The sequence below is a fragment of the Heterodontus francisci genome, chromosome 33 (assembly GCF_036365525.1).
Source record: "Heterodontus francisci isolate sHetFra1 chromosome 33, sHetFra1.hap1, whole genome shotgun sequence".
Taxonomy (NCBI): domain Eukaryota; kingdom Metazoa; phylum Chordata; class Chondrichthyes; order Heterodontiformes; family Heterodontidae; genus Heterodontus; species Heterodontus francisci.
Genome location: NC_090403.1, coordinates 59,445,014 through 59,471,896, shown reverse-complemented (window position 1 = coordinate 59,471,896; position 26,883 = coordinate 59,445,014). Strand labels below are relative to the sequence as shown.

Here is a 26,883-nt window from a genome sequence, read left to right as displayed (position 1 = left end):
GCTTCCGACAGCTGGTGAAATAGTTACCATCTGTCCTGGAATGGTTTGGGATTCAGCTTCAAGCCCTAGAGACTGAGGGGACTCTGACTCTACCCAGGGAGTACATAGAACAGTACAGCACAGTACAGGCCCTTCAGCCCACGATGTTGTGCCAAACCTTCTGGATGGTGAGAGCACCAAATACCAAACTGCTGACTGAGAACAAGCTGATTCCTAGTCCTACACTTCTGTACAATGTCACTTTGAAGATTGCAGCTGAGAAGCACAAAAACATGGGCTGGGGTGAATGTGTCTCACAAAATCCCACCCCACCCCCATTCCTACTACTTCACCAGACACTGCCAAGATCAGCAGCAAACTATTTGATGAAATCTATTTTAAACTGTTATTTTAATTCCACACTTGAATGTTTAAAGACTTCAATAGTAGGAGCTGAGGTTGGAAATTATGAAACTCTTCCACTCTCTCCAAGTCACAGAAGCCTTTGTGTCTGTGCCAGCTCTCTGCAAGAGCAACTCAACTAATCCCACACCCCTGCTCTTTCCGCATAGCACTGCAATTTATTTTCTTCAGATAATCATCCAATTCCCTTTGCAAAGCCGTGATTGAACCTGCCTCCACCACACTCTCAGGCAGTGCATTCCAGATCCTAAACACTCACTGAACCTGCCTCCACCACACTCTCAGGCAGTGCATTCCAGATCCTAAACACTCACTGAACCTGCCTCCACCACACTCTCAGACAGTGCATTCCAGATCCTAAACACTCACTGAACCTGCCTCCACCACACTCTCAGACAGTGCATTCCAGATCCTAAACACTCACTGAACCTGCCTCCACCACACTCTCAGACAGTGCATTCCAGATCCTAAACACTCACTGAACCTGCCTCCACCACACTCTCAGACAGTGCATTCCAGATCCTAAACACTCACTGAACCTGCCTCCACCACACTCTCAGACAGTGCATTCCAGATCCTAAACACTCACTGAACCTGCCTCCACCACACTCTCAGGCAGTGCATTCCAGATCCTAAACACTCACTGAACCTGCCTCCACCACACTCTCAGACAGTGCATTCCAGATCCTAACCACTCACTGAACCTGCCTCCACCACACTCTCAGACAGTGCATTCCAGATCCTAAACACTCACTGAACCTGCCTCCACCACACTCTCAGACAGTGCATTCCAGATCCTAAACACTCACTGAACCTGCCTCCACCACACTCTCAGGCAGTGCATTCCAGATCCTAAACACTCACTGAACCTGCCTCCACCACACTCTCAGACAGTGCATTCCAGATCCTAACCACTCACTGAAACTGCCTCCACCACACTCTCAGACAGTGCATTCCAGATCCTAAACACTCACTGAACCTGCCTCCACCACACTCTCAGACAGTGCATTCCAGATCCTAAACACTCACTGAACCTGCCTCCACCACACTCTCAGACAGTGCATTCCAGATCCTAAACACTCACTGAACCTGCCTCCACCACACTCTCAGACAGTGCATTCCAGATCCTAAACACTCACTGAACCTGCCTCCACCACACTCTCAGACAGTGCATTCCAGATCCTAAACACTCACTGAACCTGCCTCCACCACACTCTCAGACAGTGCATTCCAGATCCTAAACACTCACTGAACCTGCCTCCACCACACTCTCAGACAGTGCATTCCAGATCCTAAACACTCACTGAACCTGCCTCCACCACACTCTCAGATAGTGCATTCCAGATCCTAAACACTCACTGAACCTGCCTCCACCACACTCTCAGACAGTGCATTCCAGATCCTAAACACTCACTGAACCTGCCTCCACCACACTCTCAGACAGTGCATTCCAGATCCTAACACTCGCCATATTGTTGATATAAATGGGAAGCAGTGGTCACTGGTACTCAACCTGCCCTCCAGTGTTGGAACAGAATGTTGAGGCTGCAGCTGAAATGAGATCCATGAGCAATGGGAGATTGGTAGAAGAAAGGTGAAAATGGATTCCAGCCTGGACTGAGTGTGAGAGTTCACATACATCAGCTCTCAGTTGGTGTAGTCGTGCAGTTCAAAGCTCTGCTGTACGTAGGAATAGGTCACATGGCTGTAACAGATTCCTCCAACTGGTATTTTAACAGAGGCATCAAGCAATTCAAATTTTTTTTTAAAAAGGAGATAAAGGAATTAAGTGTTGTTAAAAAATTGCACAGTATAATTTCCAGGTAGAATTTGTATGGATTGGTCCATTCATCCCTAGTCACAAAGAAGCTAAATCAGACACTGCACACCTGAGCAAGAGAGGGCAATTCTTTAGTGTTGGGCATGAAACAGAATTAATTACTTGCAGGGTTGTTGGAACTATTCTAGCGACAGAATCCCAGGGTTTGATTGAACCATATGGGCTTTAAGCACACATCTCTGATCTTTGTATCCAATATCTTTCACTTTTGGAAAGAAGCAAATCTGTTATTGAACATTTGATTAAACAGGTCACTTTCAAATATGACTATTTTAATAATGTTGATGAATGTGGGATGTTTGCTCAGGGACAGTTGACAAAAGTGAAACCACATTTAATTAAAAAGACTAAATACCCCTCTGGGCAAATTTTGCTCCATTCTGTAATCCTGTGTGCCTGGAAGTTCAGACACTTTACTCAAGGAATCTGGGTTATTCCTGCTGTCCAGCAGCTGTGTTTCTGGACATTCTCACCGTTTGATGTGGAACCTGAGGTATCTGAGAACAGTGGTACTGGGGAGGAAGGTGACACTCATGCAGGTGAGCAGCTGCCAATTCCGCAGGTCACTGATATTTCCCACATGTGGAGGGTTGCTTGTCTGCTTAATCAGCTGACAGTAGATCTCATCCCGAAGAGGTTCCAGGTCAAGGCAGGTTTGCAGGACACCCTGGATGAGTGGGATAGGATCTCGTTCAGTCTCTAGTTGCTGCAGTGAATTGAAGACCTTGACAGCTTCATCCCGGAGAGTTGTGTAACCTTTTGTATTCTTGACTAGAATAAAAGAGCAAAATTAAGCAGAACCAGGCTGTTAACAACCTCTCTACCAGTCCTCTTGAATCCAGCAACTTAGCATTTTATACTTGCTTCAAACAATCCAGCGTCATAAAGTATGTCAAACTCATAAATGCAAAGGATCCTTCAGGCATCAGCACTGCTAAAGCCTCACAGGTTACTGATGAGGTGCAATCTATAACTTTATTGGTTACAAACAGATTGTCTCTTCTTACTATTCTGAAACACACCAACCATTTGCATTTGGTGATCTGTGCAGGCAGTCATTAACATGGAAAAGTTGCCGATTATCATTTAACAATGTAATCAGTTATGGTGGACCCTCAAGTTGTAGCTGAACAATTAAGACAGAGAGGCTTCAGATTCTTTGGCCATCAGCAGATCTCCACTGGGGACAGCAGGTACAGATGCTCGAATTGCTGCCTTGTCCTGAGATTAGAGGAGGGAATAAATTAACAAAGGTTCCTGCTCCTAATTTTTAAAATTTGTTTAATGGATCGTGGGTGTCACTGGCAAAGCCAAGCATTTGTTGCCTATCCCTAATTTCCCTTCAGAAGGTGGTGGTGAGCTGCGTTCTTGAACCACTGCAGTCCATCTGAGAACATAAGAAATAGGAGTAGGAATAGGCCATTCAGCCCTTCGAGCCTGCTCCGCCATTCAATGAGATCATGGCTGATCCTCTACTTCAACACCATTTTCCTGCACTGTCCCCGTTTCCCTTGATGTTGATAATATGTAGAAATCTAGCGATCTCAGTCTTGAACATACTCAACGACTGAGCCTCCACAACCCTCTGAGAATTCCAAAGATTCACCACCCTCTGAGTGAAGAACTTCCTCATCTCAGTCCTAAATGACCTGCCCCTTATTCTGAGACTGTGTCCCCTAGTTCTATACCCTTCCAGCCAGGGGAAACATCCTTCCTGTATCTACCCTGTCAAGCCCGGTAAGAATTTTGTATTTTTGAATGAGATCACCTCTCATTCTTCTAAACTCCAGAGAATAAAGGTCCAGTCTATTTAATCTTTCCTCATAGGACAATCCCTCCATCCCAGGAATTAGTTTGGTGAACCTTCATTGCATCCCTTCTACGTCAAATATATCTTTCCTTAGTAATAAAAACAAGAAATGCTGGAAATACTCAGCAGGTCTGGCAGCATCTGTGGAGAGAGAAGCAGAGTTAACATTTCAGGTCAGTGACCTTTCATCAGAACTGGCAAATATTAGAAATGTAAAAGGTTATAAGCAAGTAAAGTGGGGGTGGGGCAAGAGATATCTTTCCTTAGGTAAGGAGACCAAAACTGCACACAATATTCCAGGTACAGTCTCACCAAGGCTCTATATAAATGCAGTAAGACATCTTTACTCCTATACTCAAATCCTTTTGTAATAAAGGCCAACATACCAGTTGCCTTCTTAATGCTTTCTGTATCTGCAGGATAGTTTTAGTGACTCATGAACAAGGACACCCAAGTCCCTTTAAAGTTCAACACTTCCCAGCCTCTCAGTATTTCTGTTTTTCCTACCAAACTGGATGATTTCACATTTACTCCACATTGTATTCCATCTGCCGAATTTTGGCCCACTCCAAATCCCCTTGAAGCATCCTCCTCAGAACTCACACTTCCACCTAGTTTTGCATCATCTGCAAACTTGGAAATATTACATTTAATCCCCACATCCAAATCATTGACATAAATTGTGAGCAGCTGGGGTCCAAGCACTGATCTTTGCAGGACCCCACTCGTCACAGCCTGCCAATCTGAAAATGACCCATTTACTCCTACTCTGTTTTCTGTCCATTAACCAGTTCTCAATCCATGCCAGTATATTCCCCCCAATCCCATGTGCTCTAATTTTGTTTACTAACCTGTTGTGCGGGACCTTATCAAAAGATTTCTGAAAATAGGGGTGGCGCAGTGGTTAGCACCGCAGCCTCACAGCTCCAGCGACCCGGATTCAATTCTGGGTACTGCCTGTGCGGAGTTTGCAAGTTCTCCCTGTGACCGTGTGGGTTTTCGCCAGGTGCTCCAGTTTCCTCCCACCGCCAAAGACTTGCAGGTTGATAGGTAAATTGGCCATTATAAATTGCCCCTAGTATAGGTAGGTGGTAGGGGAATTGAGGGAAGATGGGGATATAAGAGGGTAATGGGATTAATGTAGGATTAGTATAAATGGGTGGTTGATGGTCGGCACAGACTCGGTGGGCCGAAGGGCCTGTTTCAGTGCTGTATCTCTAAATAAATAAAATCTAAATACACCATGTCCATTGGTTCCCCTTTATCTATTCTGCTAGTTACAGCCTCAAAAAGCTCCATAGGTTTGTTAAACATGATTTCCCTTTCATAAATCCATGTTGACTCTGTCATGTTATCACGTCCTTTATTATAGAATCTGGCATTTTCCCTATTACTGATATAAGGCTAACAGGTCTGTAGTTCCCCGTTTTCTCTCCCCCTCCTTTCTTCAATAGTGGGGTTACATTTGCCACCTTCCAATCTGCAGGAACCATTCCAGAGTCTATAGAATTTTGAAAGATGACCACCAATGCATCCAGTAATTCTGCAGCCACCTCTTTCAACACTCTAGGATGTAGATCATCAGGTTCAGGGAATTTATCTACTTTAAGTCCCATTAATTTCTCTAGTATTAATTTGACTAATTTTAACTTCTTGCAGTTCCTCGTTTACACTAGTCCCTTGAATCTCCATTATTTCTGGGAGGTTTTTAGTATTTTCCTCCGTGAAGACAGACACAAAATATTTGTTTCGTTTCTCTGCCATTTCCTTATTCCCCATTATAAATTCTCCTGACTGCGCTTGTAATGGACCCACATTTGTTTTTGCTAATCTTTTCCTTTTTACATACCTAAAGAAGCTTTTACAGTCCATTTTTATGTTTCTTGCTAGTTTACTCTCATATTCTATTTTCCCTTTCTTAATCTTTTTTCTTGGTCCTTTGCAGAATTCTAAAATCCTCAGGCTTACAATTTTATTTTGGCAACTTTATACTTCATTGTGAGTTCTAAGCCTCTTCCCTGGATCTAATACAATCCTTGATTTCTTTCGTTAGCCATGGTTAGAACACTTTCCTTGCTGGGTTTTTGTGCATTAAAGGAATGTATTTTTGTTGTAAACTATGTATTAATTCTTTAAATGTTAGTCATTGCCTGTCTATTATCATACCTTTTAACATAGTTTCCCAATCCACCATAGCCAATTTGCCCCTCATACTTTCATAGTTTCCTTTGCTTAGCTTTAAGACCCTAGTTTCTGATTGAACTACATCACTTTCAAACTTAATGCAAAATTCGATCATATTATGGTCACTCTTTCCTCAAGACTCCTTTGCAACAAGATTATTAATTAGCCCCCTTTCATTGCACAATACCAGATCTAAAATAGCCCGTTCCTTAGTTGGTTCCTCAACTCTAGAAAACCATCTTGCATACATTCCAAGAATATGTCCTCCACAACATTAGTATTAATTAGGTTTACCCCATCTATATGCAGATTGAAATTCCGCATGATTACTGTATAAACATTGTTACATGCACCTCTAATTTCCTGATATATACTGTGATTTACATTGCCACTGCTATTTAGTGGCCTAAAAACAACTCCCACCAATGTTTTCTGCCCCTTGCTGTTTCTTAGTTCCACCCAAACTGATTCTACATCTTGATCTTTAGAACTAAGGTCATCTCTCACTGCAGTACTAATGCCCTCTTTAATTAACAGAGCTAGGAATAGGAGGATAGAGCAGATAAATGTGTGGCTGAAGAGATGGTGCAGGAGGGAGGGCTTTAGTTTCCTGGATCACTGGGTCTGTTTCTGGCGAAGGTGGGACTGTGTACAAGTCGGACGGGTTGCAACTGAACCGGAACGGGACCAACATCCTTGCAGGGAGATTTGCGAGTGCTGTTGTGGGGGGTTTAAACTAATTTGGCAGGGGGATGGGATACAGATTGGAGGTACAGCAGGGGGTGATGCACAACCAAATATAGAAGATAAACTAAGTCAGTCTGGAAGGCAGAGCCAATATAGACCTCATAAGGCACAAGTGAATAATGCAAGGCTGGATTGCATCTATTTTAACACAAGGAGTCTTACAAGGAAGGCAGATGAATTGAGGGCATTGATCAACACATGGGAATATGATACTATTGCTATCACAGAGACATGGTTGAGGGAAGGGCAGGACTGGCAGCTCAATATTCCAGGGTATAGAATCTTCAGGCAAGACGGGGGGTGGGGCGGTGGGGGGGGGGGGGGGGGGTGTGGTTTGGTGTAAAAGAGGAGGTGGCATTGCACTATTGATCAAGGAGTCAATTACTGCAGTAAGGAGGGATGATATCTTAGAAGGTTCTTCAAATAAGGCCATATGGGTAAAACTTAAAAACAAAAAGGGGACAATCACTTGGCTGGGAGTGTACTACAGACCTCCAAACAGTCAGGGAGAGATAGAGGAGCAGATATGTAGGCAAATCTTAGAGGTGTAAAAATAATAGGGTAATAACAGTAGGGGAATTCAACTTCCCCAATATCAACTGGGATAGTCTTAGTGCCAAATTTGGCAGATGGAGTTTAATGTGGATAAGTGTGAGGTTATCCATTTTGGTCGGAAGAATAGAAAGGCAAATTATCTAAATGGAGAGAAACTTCAGAGTGCTTCGGTGCAGAGGGATCTGGATGTCCTCGTGCATGAATCACAGAAAACTAGTATGCAGGTGCAGCAGGTGATGAGGAAAGCAAATGGAATTTTGGCATTTATTGCTAAATGAATAGAGTATAAAAGTAGGGAAGTGTTGCTGCAACTGTACAAAGCATTAGTGAGACTGCAGTTGGAATATTGCGTACAGTTTTGGTCCCCTTACTTGAGGAGGGATGTAGTTGCATTGGAGGCAGTTCAGAGGAGGTTCTCTAGATTGATTCCAGAGATGAGGGGTTTTTCTTAAGAGAGATTGAGCAGTTTAGGCCTTTACTCTCTGGAGTTTAGAAGAATGAGGTGAGATCTAATTGAGGTATATAAGATGATTAAGGGGATTGACAAAGTAGACGTAGAGAGGATGTTTCCTCTGGTGGGGCAATCTAGAATAAGAGGTCGTAGTTTTAGGATAAGGGGTAGCAGATTTAAAACAGAGATGAGGAGAAATTGCATCTCTCAGAGGGTCGTGAGTCTGTGGAATTCACTACCCCAGAGTGCGGTGGATGCCGGGACATTGAGTAAATTTAAGGAGGAGATAGATTTTTAATTGATAATGGGTTGAAGGTTATGAAGAACGGGCAGGAAAGTGGAGTTGAGACCGACAGGAGATCGTATTGAATGGAGGAGCAGGCTCGAGGGGCTGAATTGCCTACTCCTGCTCCTAGTTCTTATGTTCAAAGGCTTAAAGGGGGCGGAATTCTTAAAGTGCATACAAGGGAGCTTTTTGAACCAGCACGTAGAAAGTCCTCCAGGAGAAGGGGCAGTACTGGACCTAATCCTAGGGAATGAAGACGGACAAGTGGTAGAAGTGTCAATGGGACAGCATTTCAGGGATAGTGACCATAACTCTAAGATTTGAGGTAGTTATGGAAAAGGACAAAGATGGACCAGAGATAAAGGTACTGAATTGGGGGAAGGCCGATTTCAATATGATAAAACAGGATCTGGCCAAAGTGGACTGGGAGCAGCTACTTGTAGGAAAGTCTACATCAGAGCAGTGGGAGTCATTAAAAAAGGAAATAGTGAGAGTTCAGAGCCAACATGTTCCCGTAAAGGTGAAGGGTGGGACCAACAAGTCCAGGGAACCCTGGATGTCAAGGGATATAGAGGATTGGATAAGGGAAAAAAAAAGGAGGCTTATGGCAGATTCAGAGGGCTGAAAACAACGGAGGTCCAAGAGGAGTATAGAAAGTGTACGGGGGTAGAAAAAAAATAATTAGGAGAGCGAAGAGGGGGCACGAAGAAAGACTGGTGGGCAAGATAAAGGAAAATCCCAAGGCGTTTTATAAGTATATTAAGGGCAAGAGGATAAACAGGGAAAGAGTAGGGCCCATTAGGGACCAAAGTGGCAATCTGTGTGTGGAGCCGGAGGACATAGGTGAGGTTTTAAATGATTACTTTTCATCTGTGTTCACTATGGAGAAGGACGAAGTAGCTGTAGAGATCAGGGAGAGGGATTGTGATATACTTGAACAAATTAGCATTGAAAGGGAAGAGGTATTAGCAGTTTTAGCAGGCTTAAAAATGGATAAATCCCCAGGCCCAGATGAGATGTATCCCAGGTTGCTGTGTGAGGCATGGGAGGAGATTGCAGGGACTCTGACACAAATTTTCAAATCCTCTCTGGCCACAGGAGAGGTGCCAGAGGACTGGAGGAGAGGGAATGTAGTACCATTATTTAAGAAGGGTAGCAAGGATAAACCAGGTAATTATAGGCCAGTGAATCTAACATCAGTGGTAGGGAAACTACTGGAAAAAATTCTGAGGGACAGGACTAATCTCCACTTGGAGAGGCAGGGATTAATCAAGGATAGTCAGCATGGCTTTGTCAGGGGGAGATCTTGTCTAACTAACTTGCTTGAATTTTTCAAGGAGGTGACGATGTGTCGATGAGGGTAAAGCAGTTGATGTAGTCTACATGGAATTCAGTAAGGCTTTTGATAAGGTCCTGCATGGGAGATTGGTCAAGAAGGTAAGAGCCCATGGGATCCAGGGCAATTTGGCAAATTGGATCCAAAATTGGCTTAGTGGCAGGAGGCAGAGGGTGACGGTCGAGGGTTGTTTTTGCGATTGGAAGCCTGTGACCAGTGGTGTACCGCAGGGATCAGTGCTGGGACCCTGGCTGTTTGAAGTGTACATTAATGATTTAGACGTGAATATAGGTGGTATGATCAGTAAGTTCGCAGATGACACTAAAATTGGTGGTGTCGTAAATAGTGAGCAGGAAAGCCTTAGATTACAGGACAATATAGATGGGCTGGTAAGATGGGCAGAGCAGTGGCAAATGGAATTTAATCCTGAGAAATGTGAGGTGATGCATTTTGGGAGGACTAACAAGGCAAGGGAATATATAATGGATGGTAGGACCCTAGGAAGTACAGAGGGTCAGAGGGACCTTGGTGTACTTGTCCATAGATCACTGAAGGCAGCAGCACAGGTAGATAAGGTGGTTAGGAAGGCATATGGGATACTTGCCTTTATTAGCCGAGGCATAGAATATAAGAGCAGGGAGGTTATGGTGGAGCTGTATAAAATGCTAGTTAGGCCACAGCTGGAGTACTGAGTACAGTTCTGGTCACCACACTATAGGAAGGATGTGATTGCACTGGAGACGGTGCAGAGGAGATTCACCAGGATGTTGCCTGGGCTGGAGCATTTCAGCTATGAAGAGAGACTGAAAAGGCTAGGGTTGTTTTCCTTAGAGCAGAGAAGGCTGAGGGGGGACATGATTGAGGTATACAAAATTATGAGGTGCACAGATACGGTAGATAGGAAGAAAATTATTCCCTTAGCGGAGGGGTCAATAACCGGGGGCATAGATTTAAGGTAAGGGGCAAGAGGTTTAGAGGGGATTTGAGGAAAAACATTTCCACCCAGAGGGTGGTTGGAATCTGGAACACACTGCCTGAAGGGTGGTAGAGGCAGGTACCCTCAACATTTAAGAAGTATTTAGAAGAGCACTTGAAGTGCCATAGCATACAAGGCTACGGGCCAAGTGCTGGAAAATGGCATTAGAATAGTTAGGTGCTTGATGGCCGGCATGGACACGATGGGCTGAAGGGCCTGTTTCTGTGCTGTATAACTCTATGACCCCACCACCTTTTCCCAGCTCCCTGTCCTTCTTGAATGTCACATACCCTTGGCTATTCAGGTCCCAGCTTTGGTTTCCTTGTAGCCATGTCTCTGTAATGGCTTTTAGGTCATTTCTATGAATTTCTATTTGAGCTGACAATTCATCTGTTTTATTGCGAATGCTGCAAGCACTCAGATACAGAGCCCTTAATTCATTTTTTAAAAAAAACTGTTTTTGTAAACTCTGGCCCTATCTGCTGGAACATTCCTAAATTTCAATCACTGTCCCTTCCTGCCATACTCTGAATACCGTTACCTTTATTGCTACATTGATCTATTGCCTTGTTATTTCCCTTTAATTTACTCAATTTTCCCCTATATGATCTCTTCCCCCTCTATTTAGTTTAAAGCCCTCTCTACTTCCCTACTTATACAACTCGTTAGAACACTGGTCCCAGCACAGTTCAGGTGAAGTTTGTTCCAACAGTACAGCCCCCACTTTTCCCAGTCCAGAGATTATTACCTTTGAGGTCCTGCTTTTTAACTTAGCGCCAAGCTCCTCATACTCCCTGTGTAGAATCTCTTTCCTAGTCCTATCTATGTTATTGGTACCCACGTGGACCATGACAACTGGATCGTCCCCCTCCCACTATAAGTTCCACTCCAGCCCTAAGCAGATGGCCCGAACCCTGGTACCGGGCAGGCAACAAAGCCTTGTGGACTCTTGCTCTCAGCTGCAAAGAACAGTGTCAATCCCCCTGACTATACTGTCCCCTACTTCCACTACATTCTTTTTAATGCCCCCACTTGAAGGGCTCCCTGTATCATGGCGCCAGGGTCAGTCTGCTCAGCCACATTACAGCCCTTACTCTTGACCATACAAGCTGCAAGAAGTTCAAACTTGTTGCTCAATTGCAAGAGCTGAGGCTCCTCCACTTCCACCTTCTCAATGCCCTTACCTGCCTGACTTCCAATCACACCCTCCTGTCCATGATCACTGACCAAAACAGACAACCCTATCCGAAGGGGTGTGACTGCCTTCTGGAACAAAGTGCCCAGGTAACTCTCCCCCTCACTGATGCATTGCAATGTCTGCAGATCAGCCTCCAGCTCATTAACTCTGAGCCAAAACTCCTCAAACCGCAGACACTTATTACAGATGTGCTTGCCACGGATTGCCAACAGTGATGTCACAGGAAAGCTGCAAGGTGATTGGTTGGTGAGTCACTGCTGTTAGGGAATAGCTCTAAATAGATGGGTAAGTATCTAAGGTAAGAAAGATTTACAGTTATTTTCATATATAGCAAGTAGTGTTTTTTTAGGGAGTTCTGTAGTAACGAGGACCAGGGAAGAAGGGCCCTAGAGTAACTGATATTATTTGACATTAAGATCTTCCAAAGGGTTTAATTTAAAGGGTTAAGTCATGGCAGGAGAGCTCAAAGCCGTGGTGTGCTCCTCGTGCTCCATGTCGGAAGCCGGGAACAATTCCAGTGCCCAGGACCAGCATGTGTGCAGGAAGTGTCTCCAGCTGCAGCTCCTGGAAGCCCGGGTTTCGGCGGCTGGGGATACTGTGGAGCATCCGCAAGGCGGAGAGTATCGTGGATAGCACATATAGAGAGGTGGTCACACTGCAGGCTCAGACCCCACAGGCAGGAAGGGAATGGGTGACCACCAGGCAGAGCAAGAGGACTAGGCAGGCAGTTCAGGAATCTCCTGTGGCTATTCCCCTACAAAACAGATATACTGCTTTAGATACTGTTGGGCGGAATGGCCTCTCAGGGGAAAGCAGCAACAGCCCAATTCGTTGCACCACGGTTGGCTGTGCTGCACAGGGGAGCAGTAAAAAGTGTGTGAATGCAATAGTTATAGGGGATTCAATTGTAAGGGGAATAGATAGGCGTTTCTGTGGCCGCAAAAGAGACTCCAGGATGGTATGTTGCCTCCCCGGTGCTAGGGTCAAGGATGTCTCAGAGCAGTTACAGGACATTCTGAAGGGGGAGGGTGAACAGTCAGTGGTCGTGGTACACATTGGTACAAATGGCATAGGTAAAAAAAAAGGATGAGGTCCTAAAAGCAGAATATAGGGAGCTAGGAAGTAAGTTGAAAAGTAGGACCTCAAAGGTAGTGATCTCAGGATTACTACCAATGCCACGTGCTAGTCAGAGTAGAAATAGCAGGATATATCGGATGAATACGTGGCTGAAGAGATGGTGAGAGGGGGAAGGTTTTAGATTCCTGGGGCATTGGGACTGGTTCTGGGGGAGGTGGGACCAGTACAAACTGGACGCGTTACACCTGGGCAGGACCGGGACTGATGTCCTGGGGCAGTATTTGCTAGTGGTTGGGGAGGGTTTAAACTAAAATGGCAGGGGATGGGAACCTTTGCAAGGAGTCAGAGGAGGGGGGATCAAGGACAAGAACAAAAGACAGTAAGGGGAATAAGAAGTGATAGGCAGAGAAATCAAGGGCCAGAATCAAACAGGGCCACAGTAAAAAATAGTGGGAAGGGGACAAGTAATGTTAAAAAGACAAGCCTTACGGCTTTGTGCCTTAAAGCGTGGAGCATTCACAATAAAGTGGATGAATTAATCGCACAAATAGATGTAAACAGGTATGATATAGTCGGGATTATGGAGACATGGCTGCAAGGTGACCAGGGATGGGAAATGAACATCCAGGGGTATTCAGTATTTAGGAAGGACAGACAAAAAGCAAAAGGCAGTGGAGTTGCATTGTTGGTTAAAGAGCAAATTAACGCAATAGTGAGGAAAGATATTAGCTCTGATGATGTGGAATCTGTATGGGTAGAGGTGAGAAACACGAAGGGACAAAAAACGTTAGTGGGGTTGTATATAGACCCCCAAACTGTAATGGTGATGTTGGGGATGGCATTAAACAGGAAATTAGAGACGCATGCGATAAAGGAACATCTGTAATTATGGGTGACCTTAATCTGCATATAGATTGGGCAAATCAAATTAGTCACAGTACCGCAGAGGAGGAATTCTTGGAGTGTATACGGGATGGTTTTCTGGACCAATACGTTGAGGAACCAACTAGAGAACAGGCCATCCTAGACTGGGTATTGTGTAATGAGAGAGGAATAATTGACAATCTAGTGGTGCGAGACCCCTTGGGGATGAGCGACCATAATATGATAGAATTCTTCATCAAGATGGAGAGTGACGTAGTTGATTCTGAGACTAGGGTCCTGAATCTTAGTAAAGGAAACTACGAAGGTATGAGACGCAAGTTGGCTATGACGGATTGGGAAACGTTACTTAAAGGGATGACAGTGGATAGGCAATGGCAAACATTTAAACGGAGCATGGATGAACTGCAACAATTGTTTATTCCTGTCTGGCGCAAAAGTAAAACGGGAAAGGTAGCCAAACCATGGCTTACAAGGGAAATTAGAGATAGCATTAGATCCAAGGAACAGGCATATAAATTTGCCAGAAAAAACAACAGACCTGAGGATTGGGAGCAGTTTAGAATTCAGCAAAGGAGGACCAAGGGATTGATTAAGAAGGCGAAAATAGAGTACGAGAGCAAGCTTGCGAGGAACATAAAAACTGACTGTAAAAGTTTCTATAGGTATGTGAAGAGAAAAAGATTGGTGATGACAAATGTAAGTCCCTTACAGTCAAAAACAGGGGAATTTATTATGGAGAACAAAGAAATGGCTGACCAACTAAATGCATAGTTTAGAGTTTAGAGATACAGCACTGAGACAGGCCCTTCGGCCCACCGAGTCTGTGCCGACCATCAACCACCCATACTTTGGTTCTGTCTTCACAAAGGAGGACACAAATATCATACCAGAAATGTTGGGGAACACAGGGCTTAGTGAGAGAGAGGAACTGAAAGAAATCAGTATTAGTAGAGAAATGGTGTTGGGGAAATTGATGGGATTGAAGGCCAATAAATCCCCAGGGCCTGATGGTCTGCATCCCAGAGTACTTAAGGAAGTGGCCCCGGAAATAGTGGATGCATTGGTGGTCATCTTCCAAGATTCTATAGACTCTGGAACAGTTCCTACAGATTGGAAGGTAGCTAATGTAACCCCACTATTTAAAAAGGGAGGTAGAGGGAAAGCAGGGAATTATAGACCAGTCAGCCTGATGCGGTAGTGGGGAAAATTCTACAGTCCATTATCAAAGATTTTATAGCAGAACACTTGGAGAACAGTGGTAGAATCAGGCAGAGTCAGCATGGATTTACGAAAGGGAAATCATGCTTGACAAATGTACTAGAATTCTTTGAGGATGTAACTAGTAGAGTGATGAGGGAGAGCCAGTGGATGTGGTTTATTTGGACTTTCAGAAGGCTTTCGACAAAGTCTCACATAAGAGATTAGCGTGTAAAATTAAAGCGCATGGGATTGGGGGTAGTGTATTGCGATGGATAGAAAATTGGTTGGCGGACAGGAAAGAAAGAGTAGGGATAAATGGGTCTTTTTCCGAATGGCAGGCAATGACTAGTGGGGTACTGCAGGGATAGGTGCTAGGACCCCAGCTATTCACAATATATATTAATGATTTAGATGAGGGAACTAAATGTAATATCTCCAAATTTGTAGATGACACAAAACTGGGTGGGAGGGTGAGTTGTGAGGAGGATGCAGAGAGGCTTCAGGGTGATTTGGACAAGTTGAGTGAGTGGGTTAATGCATGGCAGATGCAGTATAATGTGAATAAATGTGAGGTTATCCACTTTGGTAGCAAAAACAGGAAGGCAGATTATTATCTGAATGGCTATAAACTGAGAGAGGGGAATATGCAGCGAGACCTGGGTGTTCTCGTACACCAGTCGCTGAAGGTAAGCATACAGGTGCAACAGGTGGTAAAAAAAGGCAAATGGTATGTTGGCCTTCATAGCAAGAGGATTCGAGTACAGGAGCAGGGATGTCTTGCTGCAATTATACAGGGCCTTGGTGAGACCACAAATGGAATATTGTGTGCAGTTTTGGTCTCCTTATCTGAGGAAGGATGTTCTTGCTATCGAGGGAGTGCAGCAAAGGTTTACCAGACTGATTCCTGGGATGGTGGGACTGACGTATGAGGAGAGATTGAGTCGGTTAGGATTATATTCACTGTAGTTCAGAAGAGTGAGGGGGGATCTCATAGAAACCCATAAAATTCTAACAGGACTTGACAGGGTAGATGCAGGAAAGATGTTCCCGATGGTGGGGGAGTCCAGAACCAGGGGTCATAGTCTAAGGATACGGGGTAAACCTTTCAGGACTGAGATGAGGAGAAATTTCTTCACCCAGAGAGTGGTGAACCTGTGGAATTCGCTACCACAGAAAGCAGTTGAGGCCAAAACATTGTATGATTTCAAGAAGGAGTTAGATATAGCTCTTGGGTTCTAAAGGGATCAAAGGGTATGGGGGGAAAGAGGGAACAGGTTACTGAGTTGGATGATCAGCCATGATCATAATGAATGGCGGAGCAGGCTCGAAGGGCCGAATGGCCTACTCCTGCTCCTATTTTTCTATCTTACGCGCAATGTTAATTATTATTATAACCTTCTTCTGCACAGAAGGAAAACCATCCCCCCACTGGACATTGGGATGGGAGAGCAGCTTCCTGCCTTCAGTTCAGACCTGCTGGCTTCTAAACCCCATCTGATTGCAGCCCATCCTCCAACCTTTCCTGAGACTGTCTCCACTTCTGTTATCCCCTGCCACATTGTTGGCTCACCTTCCTCAGTTTACTGTGTGTTGCCCTGTTATACCAGTAATGTGGAGCAGGGGCTCCTCTTTAAAACATTTTTTCAATAATCTAGCTGAGGAAGCTAGTTTAATTACAATTATATTTCATGTGGGCTTTTGTTTTATGAATGTTCAAATAAATAGTAATCAAATTATGTTATCTGTCACAGCCTCAAAAACAATCAGAATGATACATTACAGAAGGAGGCCATTCAGCCAATCAGATCTATGCTGGCTCTTTGGTAGAGCTATCTATTTAACTACTCCCCTGCTGTGTCCGCATAGCCGTGTGATTTTTTTTTGCCCTTCGTGTATTTATCCAGTTTCCTTTTGAAAGTTATTATTGAATCTGCTGCCACCGCCCTTTCAGGCAGCGTATTCCAGATCACAACAACTTGCTGTGTGACAAACTACTTCTGCATGTTGTCATAGAGTCACAACGGCACAGAAGGAGGCCATTCGGCCCATCAAGTCCATGCCAGCCCTCTGTAGAGTAATCCAGTCAGTCCCATTTCCCCGCTCAATCCCCATAGCCCTGCAACTTTATTTTCCTGAAGTGCCCATTCAATCTCATTTCAAAATCATGTCATCTCTGCTTTCACCAGACTCATAGGCAGTGAGTTCTGGGTCATTACCACTCCCTGCGTAAAGAAGTTCTTCCTCACATCCCACCTGCATCTCTTGCCCAAAACCTTAAATCTGTGTCCCCTAGTCCTTGTACGATCAGCGAATGGGAATAGCTTTTCTCTGTCTAATTTATCTAAACCTGTCATAATCTTGTACACCTCTATCAAATCTCTCCTCAATCTCCTTTGCTCCAAGGAGAACAACCCTAGCTCCTCCAAACTAACCTTGTAACTAATATCCCCCATCCCTGGAACCATTCTGGTAAATCTCCTCTGCACCCTCTCAAGGACCCTCACATCCTTCCTAAAGTGTGGTGACCAGAACTGGATGCAATACTCCAGTTGTGGGCTAACCAGAGCTTTATAAAGGTTCAGCATAACTTCCCTGCTTTTCTACTCAATGCCTCTATTTATGAAGGTCAAGGTCCCGCATGCTTTACTAACTACTATCTCAATATATCCTTCCACCTTCAATGATCTATGCACATAACCCCCAGGTCCCTCTCTCCCTATACACTCTTTTGAACTGTGCCATTAAGTCTATATTGCCTCTCCCTATCCCATCTGCCAAAATGCATCAGCTCATACTTTTCTGTATAAGTTTCATCTGTCACTTGTCTGCCCATTCTGCTAGCCTATCTATGTCCTATTACAGTTGATTGTATCATCCTCACTTCCAAGTTTGCTTTCATTGGCCAACTTCAGAATCACAGAATTGTTACAGCGCAGAAGGAGGCCATTTGGCCCATCGAGTCTGCACCAGCTCTCCAAACGAGCACTTCACCTAGTGCCACTCCCCCACCTTCTCCCCATAACCTTGCTCATGTTGGGCAACAAGATGGCAGCTACTAACATATGAATTAGGAGCAAGAGTAGGCCACTCAGCCCCTCGAGCCTGCTCCGCCATTCAATAAGATCGTGGCTGATCTGATTGTAACCTCAACTCCACATTCCCACCTACTCCCAATAACCTTTCACCCCCTTGCTTATCAAGAATCTATCTACCTCTGCCTTAAAAATATTCAAAGACTCTGCTTCCACTGCCTTTTGAGGAAGAGAATTCCAAAGATTCACGATCCTCTGAGAGAAATAATTTCTCCTTATCTCTGTCTTAAATGGGCAACCCCTTATTTTTAAACAGTGATCCCTAGTTTGAGATTCTCCCACAAGGGGAAACATCCTTTCCACAAGGATGACATCCTGTCAAGCCCCCTCAGGATCGTATATGTTTCAATCAAGTCGCCTCTTGCTCTTCTAAATTCCAGCAGATACAAGCCTAGCCTGTCCAATCTTTCCTCGTAAGACAGCCCACCCATTCCAGGTATTAGTCTAGTAAACCTTCTCTGAACTGCCTCCAATGCATTTACATCCTTCCTTAAATAAGGAGACCAATACTGTACACAGTACTCCTGATGTGGTCTCACCAATGTCCTGTATAACTGAAGTATAACCTCCCTACTTTTGTATTCAATTCCCCTCGCAATAAGCGATAACATTCTATTAGCTTTCCTAATTACGTGCTGTACCTGCATACTAACCTTTTGCGACTCATGCACTTGAACACTCAGATCCCTCTGCATCTCAGAGCTCTGCAATCTCTCACCATTTAGATAATATGCTTCTTTTTAATTCTTTCTGCCAAAATGGACAATTTCACACATTATACTCCATTTGCCAGGTCTTTGCCCACTCACTTAATCTATCTATATCCCTTTGTAGCCTCATGTCCTCTTCACAAGTCTTCACATCCTTCTTTAAATATGGAGACCAAAACTGCACACAGTACTCCAGGTGTGGTCTCACTAAAGCTCTATACAGACTTCCTTATTCCTGTACTCCAATTCCCTTTCAATAAAGGCCAACATACCATTTGCTTTCTTAATTGCTTGCTGTACCTGCATACTAACTTTGTGTGTTCCTTGTATGAGTTCACCTAAAGTCCCTCGGAACATCAACATCTACAAGTTTCACGCCTTTTAAAAAATATTCTGCTTTTCTATTCATACTACATAAGAAATGGGAGCAGGAGCAGGCCATTCAACCCCTTGAGCCTGCTCCACTGTTCAATAAGATCATGGTTGTGCACAACTGCATCGCTACCACCAGCTCTTAAACAAATATACCAAACGCTATAACAATGATTGGTAAACTAAACGAAGGATTCTTTATAGAAGAAAAACAGGATTCTAGGAAAGCTCTTCAATACATATGCCACCTGCTGACTAACACTGCTCCAACTACTGTATCACATGCTGACTTGCATCACTTCTTGTGATGATGTATACTAAACTATTTAGATATTCAGTAGTATGTTAATCAGTATTAAAGCAATTAAAACAATATCACAACAGGTTGTAGGATGGTAATCAGCTGGAGGTTTCCTTGCCCATGTTTGACTTGATGCCATGAGACTTCATGAGTCTAGAGTCAATGTTGAGGATTACCAGGGCAACTCCCTCTCAACTATATACCACAGCTCTGCCGCCTCAGGGATGGTGATGGCTCAGTCTGGGACATTAGCTGTAAGGTATGATTCAGTGAATATGACAATGTCCGGCTGTTGCTTTCCCAACTTTGGCACAAGTCCCCAGATGTTAGTAAGGAGGACTTTGCAGGGTCAACTGGGCAGGTTGTATTATCGTTTCTGGTGCTCCATCCAGTATTATTCTTTATTCAACTTTTCTGTAGTGGTTTGGTATAACTACGTGGCAACCACATTCCTGTAGGTCTGGAGTCACACCCGAGCCAGACCGGGTAAGGATGATTTCCTTCCCTTAAGGGCATTAGTGAACCAGATGGATTTTGACAACAATCTTGTAGTTTCTTGGTCACCATTACGGAGACTAGTTTTTAATTCCAGATTTATTAATGAATCCATTGTTCCATTACAGTTTTTCTTGCCAAACATTTTCCCCTGGCCAGATCCCCTCTCATCTCATTGAAGTTAGCCCTCTTCCAATTTAGAAGTTGTAGTTTAGATTGTTCCTTACTCTTCTCCATTACTAATCTAAACCTTATGATACAATGATCACTCTTACCCAAGTGTTCCCCCCCCAGACACTTGGTCCACTTGTCCCACCTCATTCCCCAGCACCAGATCCATCAATACCTCCTTCCTAGTTGGACTGAGAACATACTGATCAAGGAAGGTCTCCTGAACACATTTCAGAAATTCCTCCCCCTCCTTTCCCTTTACTCTAACATTATCTCAATTGATACTTGGGTAATTAAAGTCCCCCAATATCACCATGTTACAGTTCTTACACATCACTGATTTCCCTGCACATTTGCTCCTCTATCTCTCTCTCCCATTATTTGAAGGCCTATAGAATAGGGGCGGCACAGTGGCGCAGTGGTTAGCACCGCAGCCTCACAGCTCCAGCGACCCGGGTTCAATTCTGGGTGTGGAGTTTGCAAGTCCTCCCTGTGTCTGCGTGGGTTTCCTCCGGGTGCTCCGGTTTCCTCCCACATGCCAAAGACTTGCAGGTTGATAGGTTAATTGGCCATTATAAATTGCCTCTAGTATAGGTAGGTGGTAGGGAAATATAGGGACTGGTGGGGATGTGGTAAGAATATGGAATTAGTGTAGGATTAGTATAAATGGGTGGTTGATGGTTGGCACAGTGAAGGGCCTGTTTCAGTGCTGTATCTCTAAAACTAAAAAACTAAGAATACCCTCAGTAGTGTGATCATCCCCTTTTTGCTTCTCAACTCTAACCAAATGGATTACATACGAACATACCGGTAGGCCATTTGGCCCTTTGAGCCTGCTCCGCCATTCGATAAGATCATGCCTGATCTGGTTGTGGTCTCAACTCCACTTTCCTGTCTGCCCCCATAGCCCCTGACTCTCTTGTCTTTCAAAAATCTATCTAACGCAACCTTGAATAAATTCAATGACCTAGCCGCCACTGCTTTCTGGGGAGAGACTTTCACAAACTAACAACCCTCTGAGAGAAAAAAATTCTCATCTCCATTTTAAAAAGGTCTTATTCTTGAACTGTTAACAAAATTATCAATCTCAGATTTTAAAAGCTTCAGATCTAGGGTGAATTGCCATTTGCAGAAGAAAGTTTCAAAAATCCATCACCTTTTGTATGTAGAAGTGTTTACTAATTTCACTCTTAAAAGGAATGGCTCTAAATTTTAGATTCTGTTACCTAGATTCCCCAGCCAACGGAAATAATTTCTCTCTATCTACCCTATCTGTTCCCCTTAATATCTTGGAAACTTGGATCAAATTACTGCTTAACCTTCTAATTGCCAGGGAATACAAGCCCAGTTTATGTAATCTCTCTTCATAATTTAACCTTTGGAATCCAGGTTATCATTCTGGTACCTCTATGCTGCGTGCCCTTCATATCCTTCCTAATGTGTGGTGCCCAGAACTGCTCACAGTGCTCCAGGTGTGGTCTAACCAGGGCTTTATATAGCTGTAGCAAAACTTCTATCCCCTTTATTCTAGTCCTCTAGATATAAAGCCCAGCATTTCATTAGCCTCCTTAATTATTCTGTGTACCTATTCATGACATTTTAATAACCTGTGCTCCTGGACCCCAAAAGTCTCTTTGGACCGCAACTGTTTCTAGCTTTTCACCATTTAGAAAGTAACCTGTTCTATCCTTTTTAGGCCCAAAGTGGATGAGCTCAGAGGGAAACAATGCAATCACTGAGCCAAGTTTATAGTTTCCCTTTGGTCTTCATGTAGTTTGCTGTTCTTTCTTGTTCCTACTTTAAGTTCCATAGTAATCGATTTTAGGAATTGCTTGTTTAGCATCCACAACACCAAACACCTATTCCTGCTGGGGGACTTTAATGCCAGGGTTGGGGCCGACCATGACTCATGGCCCTCCTGCCTTGGGGACTATGGCGTTGGAAGGATGAATGAGAACGGGCAGAGACTGCTTGAGTTGTGTACCTATCATAACCTCTGCATCACCAACTCGTTCTTTCACACTAAACCCTGTCACCAGGTTTCATGGAGGCACCCAAGATCGCGTCGTTGGCACCAGCTAGACCTCATTGTCACAAGGCGAGCCGCCTTAAACAGTGTTCAAATCACACGCAGCTTCCACAGTGTGGACTGCAACACCGACCACTCCCGGGTGTGCAGCAAGGTTAGACTCAGACCAAAGAAGTTGCATCATTCCAAGCAGAAGGGCCACCCGCGCATCAACACGAGCAGAATTTCTCACCTACAGCTGTTACAAAAATTTCTAAATTCACTTGTAACAGCCCTTCAAAACACTCCCACAGGGGATGCTGGGACCAAGTGGGCCCACATCAGAGACGCCATCTATGAGTCAGCTTTGACCACCTATGGCAAACGTGCGAAGAGGAATGCAGACTGGTTTCAATCTCATAATGAAGAGTTGGAACCTGTCATAGCCGCTAAGCGCATTGCACTGTTGAACTACAAGAAAGCCCCCAGCAATGTAACATCCGCAGCACTTAAAACAGCCAGAAGCACTGCACAAAGAACAGCTAGGCGCTGCGCAAATGACTACTGGCAACACCTATGCAGTCATATTCAGCTGGCCTCAGACACCGGAAACATCAGAGGAATGTATGATGGCATTAAGAGAGCTCTTGGGCCAACCATCAAGAAGATCGCCCCCCTCAAGTCTAAATCAGGGGACATAATCACTGACCAACACAAACAAATGGACCGCTGGGTTGAGCACTACCTAGAACTGTACTCCAGGGAGAATGTTGTCACTGAGACTGCCCTCAATACAGCCGAGCCTCTACCAGTCGTGGATGAGCTGGACATACAGTCAACAAAATCGGAACTCAGTGATGCCATTGATTCTCTAGCCAGCGGAAAAGCCCCTGGGAAGGACAGCATTACCCCTGAAATAATCAAGAGTGCCAAGCCTGCTTTACTCTCAGCACTACATGAACTGCTATGCCTGTGCTGGGACGAGGGAGCAGTACCCCAGGACATGCGCGATGCCAATATCATCACCCTCTATAAAAACAAAGGTGACCGCGGTGACTGCAACAACTACCGTGGAATCTCCCTGCTCAGCATAGTGGGGAAAGTCTTTGCTCGAGTCGCTTTAAACAGACTCCAGAAGCTGGCCGAGCGCGCCTACCCTGAGGCACAGTGTGACTTTCGTGCAGAGAGATCGACCATTGACATGCAGTTCTACCTTCGTCAGATACAGGAGAAATGCCGCGAACAACAGATGCCCCTCTACATTGCTTTCATTGATCTCACCAAAGCCTTTGACCTCGTCAGCAGATGTGGTCTCTTCAGACTACTAGAAAAGATTGGATGCCCACCAAAGCTACTAAATATCATCACCTCATTCCATGACAATATGAAAGGCACAATTCAACATGGTGGCTCCTCATCAGACCCCTTTCCTATCCTGAGTGGCGTGAAACAGGGCTGTGTTCTCGCACCCACACTGTTTGGGATTTTCTTCTCTCTGCTGCTCTCACATGCGTTCAAGTCCTCTGAAGAAGGAATTTTCCTCCACACAAGATCAGGGGGCAGGTTGTTCAACCTTGCCCGTCTTAGAGCGAAGTCCAAAGTACGGAAAGTCCTCATCAGGGAACTCCTCTTTGCTGACGATGCTGCTTTAACATCTCACACTGAAGAGTGCCTGCAGAGTCTCATCGACAGGTTTGCGGCTGCCTGCAACGAATTTGGCCTAACCATCAGCCTCAAGAAAACGAACATCATGGGGCAGGACGTCAGAAATACTCCATCCATCAAAATTGGCGACCACGCTCTGGAAGTGGATCAAGAGTTCACCTACCTAGGCTCAACTATCACCAGTAACCTGTCTCTAGATGCAGAAATCAACAAGCACATGGGAAAGGCTTCCACTGCTATGTCCAGACTGGCCAAGAGGGTGTGGGAAAATGGCGCACTGACACGGAACACAAAAGTCCGAGTGTATCAAGCCTGTGTCCTCAGTACCTTGCTCTATGGCAGCGAGGCCTGGACAACGTATGTCAGCCAAGAGAGACGTCTCAATTCATTCCATCTTCGCTGCCTCCGGAGAATACCTGGCATCAGGTGGCAGGACCGTATCTCCAACACAGAAGTCCTCGAGGCAGCCAACATCCCCAGCTTATACACAGTACTGAGTCAGCGGCGCTTGAGATGGGTTGGCCATGTGAGCCGCATGGAAGATGGCAGGATCCCCAAAGACACATTGTACAGCGAACTCGCCACTGGTATCAGACCCACCGGCCGTCCAAGTCTCCGCTTTAAAGACGTCTGCAAATGCGACATGAAGTCCTGTGATATAAAACTACCTCGACTACACTTCTTCACACCCTACCTCCTGTAAGGACTCCATTCCATTCTCCCAGTTTCTCCGTCTCCGACGCATCTGCTCTGATGATGCTACCTTCCATGACGGTGCTTCTGATATGACCTCCTTTTTCCTCAACCGAGGATTTCCCCCCACTGTGGTTGACAGGGCCCTCAACCGTGTCAGACCCATTCCCCGCACCTCTACCCTCACCCCTTCCCCTCCCTCCCAGAACCGTGACAGGGTTCCCCTTGTCCTCACTTTTCATCCCACCAGCCTCCACATCCAAAGGATCATCCTCCGCCATTTTCGCCACCTCCAGCGTGATGCCACTACCAGTCGCATCTTCCCCTCCCTTCCCCTGTCAGCATTCCGAAGGGATCGTTCCCTCCGCGACACCCTGGTCCACTCCTCCATTACCCCCACCACCTCGTCCCCGTCCCAGGGCACCTTCCCCTGCAATCACAGGAGGTGTAATACCTGCCCATTTACCTCCTCTCTCCTCACTATCCCAGGCCCCAAACACTCCTTTCAGGTGAAGCAGCGATTTACTTGTACTTCTTTCAATGTAGTATACTGTATTCGCTGCTCACAGTGTGGTCTCCTCTACATTGGGGAGACCAAGCGCAGACTGGGTGACCGCTTTGCGGAACATCTCCGCTCAGTCCGCAAGCAGGACCCTGAGCTTCCGGTTGCTTGCCATTTCAACACTCCCCCCTGCTCTCATGCTCACATCTCTGTCCTGGGATTGCTGCAGTGTTCCAGTGAACATCAATGCAAGCTCGAGGAACAGCATCTCATCTACCGATTAGGCACACTACAGCCTGCCGGACTGAACATTGAGTTCAATAATTTCAGAGCATGACAGCCCCCCATTTTACTTTCATTTTTAGTTATTTTTTCTTCCTTGTTTTTACATTCTTTTTTAAATTTTTTACAATCTTATTTTTGCATTTATTTCATTTCATCTTAGTTTGTTCAGTTTGCTTACCCACTGTTTTTTTTCAGGTTTGCATTTGCTGCTGTTCAATATTCAATGTATTTACACCTAATCTGTACTAATGCTTTGTCTTTCAACACACCATTAACATATTGTTTGCCTTTGCTCCGTGACCTTTTGGTCAGCTATGTGGCCTGGTCCAATCTACACCTTCTCCTTTGTTATCTCTTGCCCCACCCCCACCTCACTTGCTTATAATCTGTGACTTTTCTAATATTTGTCAGTTCCGAAGAAGGGTCACTGACCCGAAACGTTAACTCTGCTTCTCTTTCCACAGATGCTGCCAGGCCTGCTGAGTGATTCCAGCATTTCTTGTTTTTATTTCAGATTTCCAGCATCCGCAGTATTTTGCTTTTAATGAAGTCCTGTGACATTGATCACAAGTCGTGGGAGTCAGTTGCCAGCGTTCGCCAGAGCTGGCGGACAGCCATAAAGGCGGGGCTAAAGTGTGGCGAGTCGAAGAGACTTAGCAGTTGGCAGGAAAAAAGACAGAGACGCAAGGGGAGAGCCAACTGTGTAACAGCCCCGACAAACAAATTTTTCTGCAGCACCTGTGGAAGAGCCTGTCTCTCTAGAATTGGCCTTTATAGCCACTCCAGGCGCTGCTCCACACACTACTGACCACCTCCAGGCGCTTACCCATTGTCTCTCGAGATAAGGAGGCCAAAGAAGAAGAAGATCTTTCTTGGTCTTATATATCAATGATTTGAGTCTGGGCATAGGGAGCACAATCTCAAAACTTGCTGACAACACAAAAGCAGGAGGTTTGACAAACAGTGGGGAGTGTTACAGTTCAGGAAATAATTGGTGAGCAGGATGGTCTGACAGGTGGTGGATGAAATTGAAAATGGATATAAGTGAGAGGTAAAGCAAAACACGGACTAAGCCACAATTAGAGATTGTGTGCAGATATAGTTTCCATTTAGGTTTACCTTTCATCCCTCATGTGTCTGCCCATTTCACCAGTCTATGTCCTTCTGGTACTGCTACCCTCCTCAACATTTTCAAGTTTCATATCATCTGCAAACTTTGAAATTGTGCCCGGTATATCCAAGACCAAGTCATTAATTTTTTATCAATAAGAGCAGTGGTTCTAATACTGACCGCTGGGGAGCACCACTGTATACATCCCTCCAGTCAGAAAAATTGTTCACCCCTGTTTTCTGTCCCTTAGACAATTTTGTATCCATGCTGCCACTGCCCCTATAATCCGGTGGACTTTAATTTTGCTCACAAGTCTATTATGTGGTATAAAAGCAAAATACTGCAGATGCTGGAAATATTCAACAGGTCTGGCAGAATCCGTGGCGAGAGAAAACAAGTTCCAATGAAAGGTCACAGACTTGAAACGTTAACTCTGCTTCTGTCTCCACAGATTCTGCCAGACCTGCTGAGTATTTCCAGCATTTTTTTGTTTCTATTGTGTGATACTTTGTCAAATGCCTTTTTAATGTC

General features: G+C 44.8%; 1 protein-coding gene across 3 annotated transcripts in view; it reads right to left on the bottom strand.

Annotated features, from left to right (window-relative positions):
- plekhh3 (pleckstrin homology, MyTH4 and FERM domain containing H3) overlaps nucleotides 1–26,883 on the bottom strand; it is a 103,220-nt gene that overhangs the window by 26,454 nt on the left and 49,883 nt on the right. For all 3 annotated transcript variants that reach the window (XM_068013701.1, XM_068013700.1, XM_068013702.1), the window contains one exon: nucleotides 2,716–3,013. In XM_068013701.1, coding sequence (XP_067869802.1) covers nucleotides 2,716–3,013 — 298 coding nt within the window. The remainder of the gene's footprint in view (nucleotides 1–2,715; nucleotides 3,014–26,883) is intronic.